The sequence below is a fragment of the Magallana gigas genome, chromosome 3 (genome assembly GCF_963853765.1).
Source record: "Magallana gigas chromosome 3, xbMagGiga1.1, whole genome shotgun sequence".
Lineage (NCBI taxonomy): Eukaryota > Metazoa > Mollusca > Bivalvia > Ostreida > Ostreidae > Magallana > Magallana gigas.
This window is the reverse complement of record NC_088855.1, coordinates 26904295-26912219: the sequence shown is the minus strand read 5'-3', so window position 1 is coordinate 26912219 and position 7925 is coordinate 26904295. Positions and strand designations below refer to the sequence as shown.

The 7925-nt window shown below is 34.7% G+C and overlaps 1 protein-coding gene across 1 annotated transcript; it reads right to left on the bottom strand.

Moving 5' to 3' along the window:
• On the bottom strand, positions 1–6610 carry LOC105327155 (kelch-like protein 24). The gene is made up of 3 exons (XM_066079080.1): positions 6559–6610; positions 5851–5950; positions 1–2526 (listed from the first exon to the last, which is right to left on the bottom strand). Exons 2-3 carry the CDS (start codon positions 5875–5877, stop codon positions 667–669), a joined length of 1887 nt encoding a protein of 628 aa, XP_065935152.1. The 5' UTR covers positions 5878–5950; positions 6559–6610; the 3' UTR covers positions 1–666.
• Positions 6611–7925: the final 1315 nt, after the last annotated feature.

The following is a 7925-nucleotide window of genomic DNA, read 5'->3' as shown; positions in this document are numbered from 1 at the left end:
TACAAAATAAAATTGTATTTCCTTTTATTAAACAAAACTGATAACACTACACATACTTTTTCCTGTCCGAATACATTTTTCATTAGTCAATACACTACATGGCATAATGTACATGTATACAATTTAAAAAAAAAGTGGTAACTAAATCAAATGATGCAAATGATATGGCAACATCCAAACAACAGAGAAACGGGAAGCGTGGAATGACAGGTGACGCCATTGGGAAATTTACAAAATATAACGGTTTTAAAAACGATGAAACAAAAAGAGTGAAGAGTGACTGCATCCTATTAAAATGAACAGAATATTCATAAGAAAATTCCATCGTATTTAAAAACAGTAAAAAGCCCAAAGTGATTGGTTTAAATACAGGCTTTGAAACAGCAGAACAACAAACACTGCATTGGGGGGGGGGGGGGGGGGGAGTACAAAACATAAAACAAAAATAAACAACAGCAGAAAAAAAACAACAACAAATGCATTGCACTAAATGTGAAAGACACAGTCATTTGAAAGCGCTTCTTGTCAAAAAGCTATTATACACTACTTATTGAATAGAAGGAGTTCCAAATTAAAACACCTTAAAATCTGTCTGATTGCATTTCTCTCTCTCTCTCTCTCTCTCTCTCTCTCTCTCTCTCTCTCTCTCTTTTCTCTCTCTCTCTCTCAATTTCTAATCTCATTGTTTAGATAGTCACGTGGAACAACGGTTTTCACACAACCGAAACACCAGCGCGCAGACGGCATCTCCAGCGATGTCTGGTCTGAGATTTTGTCGTCACCTTTATTGTGGACGTTGATTTGAATAATATTCTTCAAAATGGTGTTGTCCGGAGTTTTACCACCAACCAGCAATACATCACCACGATGTTGGATCACCTCAAAATGATGCTGGCTAAAATTGGGTATGCGGCAGAGCAATTTCCCTAGCACAGGCGCTAACGACGTGGTTACCGTGTAAGGTTCCGTTGATGTCACGGTCACGTCAGTCGAATCGGACGAATCACAGCGTGATCTTGGCCTCGAAACATTGTGGGAAATGATACTTAGTGTAGGATCACAGAATTCTAGTACCCTGCCGTCCGGAGCTAGAACGTAAACACACATATCTAAACTGACCGTGCGTGTTAGTCGACACGTGAACGGGAGATCGCCTATAACGCTGGTACAATGGAGCCTTGTGTCAAAGCACTGCACTGACATCGTATCTTTATCTGATTCAGTAATCCCGCCAAATATAAAGATTTTTTCTCCAATGGTTGAAGCAGACGTCGATCTTACTCCTATATGGAGATCTCCAGCCATAGACCATTTTTCAGTCTGCAGATTAAATTCTTCTATATTTGTCATGGCAGGTGCCCGTCCGTCTCTTCCACCTAGGACAAAGATAGAGTGTGCCACGGAAACCATGACATGGCCGCATCTTCCGTTTGTCATGGTTTCGCAGATCTTCCATTCATTTTTGTGGGTTTTGAATTCCGCGAGGCCTTGGAGTTTCAACCACCCACCGGAGACAAATATACTGTCGCCATGGGTACAGGCAGCGAATTCGTAGCCAGGATCGTACGGTAGAGAAGGGAGATAAAACCATTTCTGCTGCTGGAAGCTAAAGCAAAGAACCTCTTTCGTGGTTTGGTATCGTGGAGTTGTCGACAACAGTCCTCCTATGACGATCAGGACGTCGTCGCTTTTACTGGTCAACCTCCGCGTGCATCGAATCGACGTAAAGTCCTGGCGCTTTGAATGACAGGATTGGTAGCGCAGTGCCTCCCCCATCACTGACCGACACTCGGGGCTGTTCTGGACTTCCTCGTTAGCATAGAACACGTGGAATAAGTAATCGGAGGACACCAGCGGAAGTCGCAGTGCCGGCATGATCTCGCACACGTTCTGACGCCGTCGCTGCTTATCGTAGTCAATCCATTCAAAAGCAACGTCACATATAAACTCTTCTGTCGGAGATTTCAAATTGTCGTCCTGCAAAATGCAAACAAGTTCGTCTATATCAAGTCGTAGGAAGTCTTCCGTGGTACACACGGTCTGGAAATTCTCCAGAATCGTGTCCCATGCCTTCTCGCTGAGTTTCTGACAAGCGTGAGCTTTTGCTATTTTCCATATTCCGATGCAGTTTTCGTGCGAGATTTGAGAGAGTAAAAAATCTTCGCAGCGTTGTTGCAAGCAGGGGATCTGCATTAAAGATGAGGCGCGGAAAATTTTCTCGGCGTTTTCCTCATTGACATTGGCTTTTCCCGTGTACATGAACGTGCGCAAATTTTCGAAGATTCCTGGCTCTATGTCGTGTAGTCTCACGACACTTTCTCGATTTTCCTTCATGTCGTGGGTGAACATGGCCTCGAAATATGGGGACATGGCCGACAGTATCACTTTGTGGCATGGGTATTCGCGCTCGTCAACCTGAATGGTGACGTCAGCGTGCTGAGTACTGTTCAGAATTTCCTCTAGACCAGAAGACAAATGCGTTAGGAACTGCAGTTGTGGAAAGGTGGCATTCCCCCCATCTATCTCCTGAAAAAAAGCAACGATTCTTTAAAAAGGAGTACGTTTTATTACAAATACTTTTTTCAACTACCCAATTCCTGATTGCTACTGTAAAATTTGCATAGGTTATAAAATTGAAACCTTGCCACGTATGCACCCTATAATTTTACAGTATCTTTTTTATGTAAATCAAAATGTACACATGTACATATGTTTTAAGTGACTATGCTTATGTACAAAATGACTGGCACCTATTTAAAGAACGTAAAACGACTCTGTCATATCAAAGCTACCATACTCATGTCTTCGCTGTTAACTTATTTCATATCGTTTGGTTTATCTCTAATATTTACAGTAACAAAGCCTTGTTTTGCAGAAAATGAAAATTGCAGCGTTTTACAAAATAACTAACGACGCAAGATGAACTAATTTTAAAGGTGTTGTTTACTCAGAGTTTGAGTTCTCAAATTAAGTTCAATGCAATGAGTAAAATTTGTTCTAAACACAAAAAGTATTTATGAAATGAATTAGTATTGACATCACAATCGATATTTTTACTTTATTGTTGAATAAGGCTCAAACAAAATTAGATTTTTAGCCAGAATAAGGTCAATATAAGTAGTTCAAAATTATTACTGTTATTGTATTAACATTAAATGGGTAGGGATTTGAAAACTGATAAAGGAAATTCGGACTGTTTTTTTTTTTAAATAAAATTGTTGCTGTTATTTTAATACCTTGTATCTATTTAATGCCACTACCATTCATAAACTGTATTTCATTTTTTAAAGTGTTTTAAAAATTATTTGTAATATTTTTACAATTAAGAAAATCTCAATCGTAGTGTAAAATTTTATGGGATATTTCTTGATTTTTCAAAAAATACTCAATGGCCATTAACTCAAAAAGTAGGTCATTGACCTACTTTTTTGAAAGTGAAAAACAACACTACAGTCAAAGATCTATAACATACAATAGATGATTTTTCATTATCATCCTTAAGTTAAAAGTTTAAAACATATGGTAACTTGTAAACAACTACCATGTATAAATTTGGTCGCAAGCTATTTTGCAAATCGCAGAATTTTATTGTCTTTAAATGCATGATTAAGTAACTACAAATTCCGGAGATATATTTGGTTTTTTAAAATGTCCATACGAAATACCGGTATAACAGCTTATCTATAGTCTGAAACTTTTTCAACGAACAATTCATTTAAATAACTTATTTTGGGGGGTTTTCACACACCTTACCTGTTATAATGTCCTGAAAAGATAATTACTTTGAAGTGAACAGATTTTTCGACGAATTAAAGTATTTTCATAAAACCTTCCAAAAATATGAAATATGTTGATCTCTTTCTATATGATTACAGGGTGTTTTCAAAATTTCAGAAAATATATTGGAGGAAAAAAGGAGGAAGGAATTCATTAATGAGAATGATAGCAATACTATTATATATTTTAAGCACATACCGGTATAGCATGAAAAAGACAGGAAGTAAATCCAAGTTTCCGCTATATGTTTCCATGTGAATTACGCATTAACTTTTTGTGTGCTTTTGCTATCATAATATCAATGTGTTATATATGTAGTAGACTTTTTATTCATGTATATTTATTTGAATTCATATTATATTACCAGTTTTGGCAATATTTATAAAATTCATTATTAGGAGAAGACTACCTAAGTTATTTAGAACTTGTGTCTAATCCATTTGATTTAATCAATAAAATACAATGTATGTTCAGTTCAATTCATCTATTTCATGTATGTCGTCCATTTTAAGTTTTCAGAAAAAGCTAATAAATCCTAGGTGTTTGTGGCTTGACACAAATTCAGCAGGGCAATTTTGAAAATTCAGAGAAATATGTCCATCTATTTCTATATGATTATAGTGTACATGTTTTTTTAAAAATTCCGGGAAATATATTAGCGGAATGAAGTAGGAAAGAGTTCATTGATGAAAATGATAGCAATACTAATATTTTAAGCACATATAGCATGAAAAAGACAGGAAGTAAATCGAAGTTTCCGCTATATGTTTCCATGTAAATTACACATTTAACTACAAATGGTCATGAACATCGGAGATTTCCTAAAAGCTGCAAAACTGTATGTTTACAGGAAAAACTCAAATCAATAAAACCATAAAGCCATGCAGAAGGCCAACATACATTTCTGCAGCATTATGTAAAGATTTGATTTACACACATTTTTTTTTACACACACACATATATATATATATATATATATATATATATATATATATATATATATATATATATATATATATATATATATATATATACACACAATTTGGATTTGGTATAAGCAAGACCAAATAAAAAAAAAATCATGGAGGGGGGGGGGGGGGGTAACATAATGTGTCAGCTGAATGTAGTTAACCAAACTATGATTTTTTAATATTAAGATAATATTAGAGATTTGCATCCTTTTTGGGGGGAAGATTGGTAGGTAAAACCATAACAATCATAAGTTAGGGGGAATATTTATGACCAACAAATAAATATTATAGAGTAAAAATACTTATAAAACGCAACAAATAAAAGACTGGCCTAATTACATTGAAAGAAATTACTTTTGAATAATTGAACTGTTTTGTCTAGAAAGAATGACTTCAGGAGCTGAATTTTAAAAGCTATTTTTTACAATTACCATCTTAGCTCATTTATGCTTAATTTGTCTTTAAAAACTTTTTGACATCCAATGAGTGCACCTAGGTGCATTCCATTACAGTAAGAAGTTACATAATTAAATTTACATGTTCATAATTGTAAATATGTAGGCTTTGGTGGTTTAATTAATATGGTGTTCTTTGTTGAGCCTGCTATATGTAGTTTAATCCATAATTTTCAAAGTAGACTTACATCTGACCTCCGACCATACACCATATGTACAATACATGTATTTGTAGTCGACATTTACTCAAAAACCATTGTTCAAACAACTGTCTAGACGTTACGTAATTTACTGCGTGAATGGTTCCCAGTGAATGGGAACCAAACTGATTAAATGATCAAGTACCCAAAAAAGCAGAATCAATGGACCGTGAAAATAAAATCAGAGGAATGATAAATACATATAATAGACTTCTATATAACATACATTTCAAAATATGTATGCATTTTGATATCTATGGAGTTCAAACTAATATGGTAGCTCTATCGATATGTGTTATGTATCTTGCGTCATATGTGGTAATTCAGTAAAAACAGCTGATTGTGGCACTTACGATTAAAGTCATAAACGAAGAATGAGGAAGTCTCTCTATATTTATGAACATTGATTAAGATATAATTAAACTTAGATCGTATAAATATACTAACCTCAATACAATTCATCTGCTCCGTCATGTTTTGTAAAGCACCATTAACAAATGTTTTCTTTGTGTCAATGTGTGTCAATTTCTTTTTCGTGATCCCGTACCTGTTGTCAAAACATAATCTCTGTAGTGAAAACGCTTCTCTACAAATTCCTTCCACCTAAGCGCTTAGATGAACAATCTTATTCGATTGATAACACATACATTAACTGATTCGTTTACAATTGACAAGTCTTTGTTTTATAGCATCTTTCGGGAAAAATGAAAGAAAATGTAGGCAAGTAGCACCGTTTTTGAAAGAGGGGAGGGGGGGGGGACTTATCCATAATATTGACGAGCGAAAAAATCCCGATAATCTCGTTTGAGTAAGGTTGGGGGGATTGTGCGAAGTAGGTTTTGTAAACAAAACAAAATGGCAAAAATGGGGAGGGGGGGGGGGGATTGCTTAAATTTTCAACTTCTATATAACATTGTTACAACTTAAGAAAAATGTCTGTTGCGAGAAAAAGTGGGAGGGGATCCCCCGCCCAATGCTACGTGTCTGAAATGACTTTAAAAGACAAATAAACCAAAGGTCGAGGTTAGCAATCAAGTTATAAAAAGATAACTGTTGATTTAAAATGTTTTTTTGAATTTTTGACTGATATTCAAATATATATTCTTTACAGTACACTATAAACTTTAACACTATTAATAACAAAAAAAATCTTACAGTCTGATCGTCTCCAAAGAAGGGTGTAAAACCAAGCGTTACATGAAGTCGCAGTTAACATTTAAATACACGTACTGTTTTTAAACCATGAATGGTCGGAAAACTCATAGACAAATCTTCCTGGTTCTCAATGAAAGAGGAAGTTTTAATTTTGATTGTGTGCCTTGCAGGCACATAGCATCGTTTTTTGAAAGTGTATGAGCTCGCGCGCGTGTGTGTGTGTATGTAAGGGGGGGCTCATTAAAAAAAAATTGACGAACAGAAAAAAGGGGGCATTCGCTATTCGCTAATCATAAAATCTTATTCCGAGGGAGGGAATACCTATCACTGTTAATTTCCTTATTTTCATTTCGATTTCTTACATCTCCCTAAAAAGTGGGGGGGGGGGGGGGGCAACTCCTTGGGTCTAAAATCTCATTCTCAAGCATTAAATATTGGAATCACTTGATAACATCTAATTCTTTGGCATTTAAATTATATCAGGGAACGATCAATTCCAATTCCTGGACTAAGAAAATTTATGGCATCCTAGACAATTTGGGATTCTCAAACATTAGTAATTATAAAAGCACAATCCAACACTTTTTACCAAACATAAAGCAAAGAATCATTGACCAATGTATCCAAGAGCAATCATCAAAAATTTTTAGTTCAGAAAAACTTTCATTTTTTCAAAAATTATATATGAGAAAAAGAAGTCCTTATGTTGATATACTCAGGAAAAGATCTGAGAGATCCTCTATTAGTAGAATAAGATTAAGTGCACATAAACTTGCAATAGAAAGTGGTAGATATAATGCCACAATTAGGAATGAAAGATATTGTAATGCTTGTAAAACTGGTGCAATTGAAGATGAAACTCATTTTCTTTTTCAATGTAAAGCCTATTCTCGTCTAAGGAACAGCTATTTTAGTAATTTTTATAAGATAAGTAAAATAAATATTGCCAATAACTTGGACAAAGAAAGATACATTTTACATGTATGTTTAAATAGTGAAATACATACTATTTTAAATATTACTGTTAAATTCATTAATGACTGCTTTGAACACAGATGTCAATTAGTCTAAGGAAATGTTAAACTGATCTATATAGATCAGTAAAAATATATATACTGTACATGCAACTATTGTAAACATACAATGATGTTCTTATATATTCATTGGGCCTTTGCCAATTATTGTAATTGTGTTTGTGCCAATAAAATATTTGTATTTGTATTTGTATGTAAATTTAAGAAATATATTTGCTGTTACGAGAAAAAGTCCCCTGATGCTACGTGCCTGCCTTGACTAACTTTGCCTTGACTAATTGTGTGTGTGTGTTTATAGCTGCATTGGTCCGATAATCACGACAAACGACGACA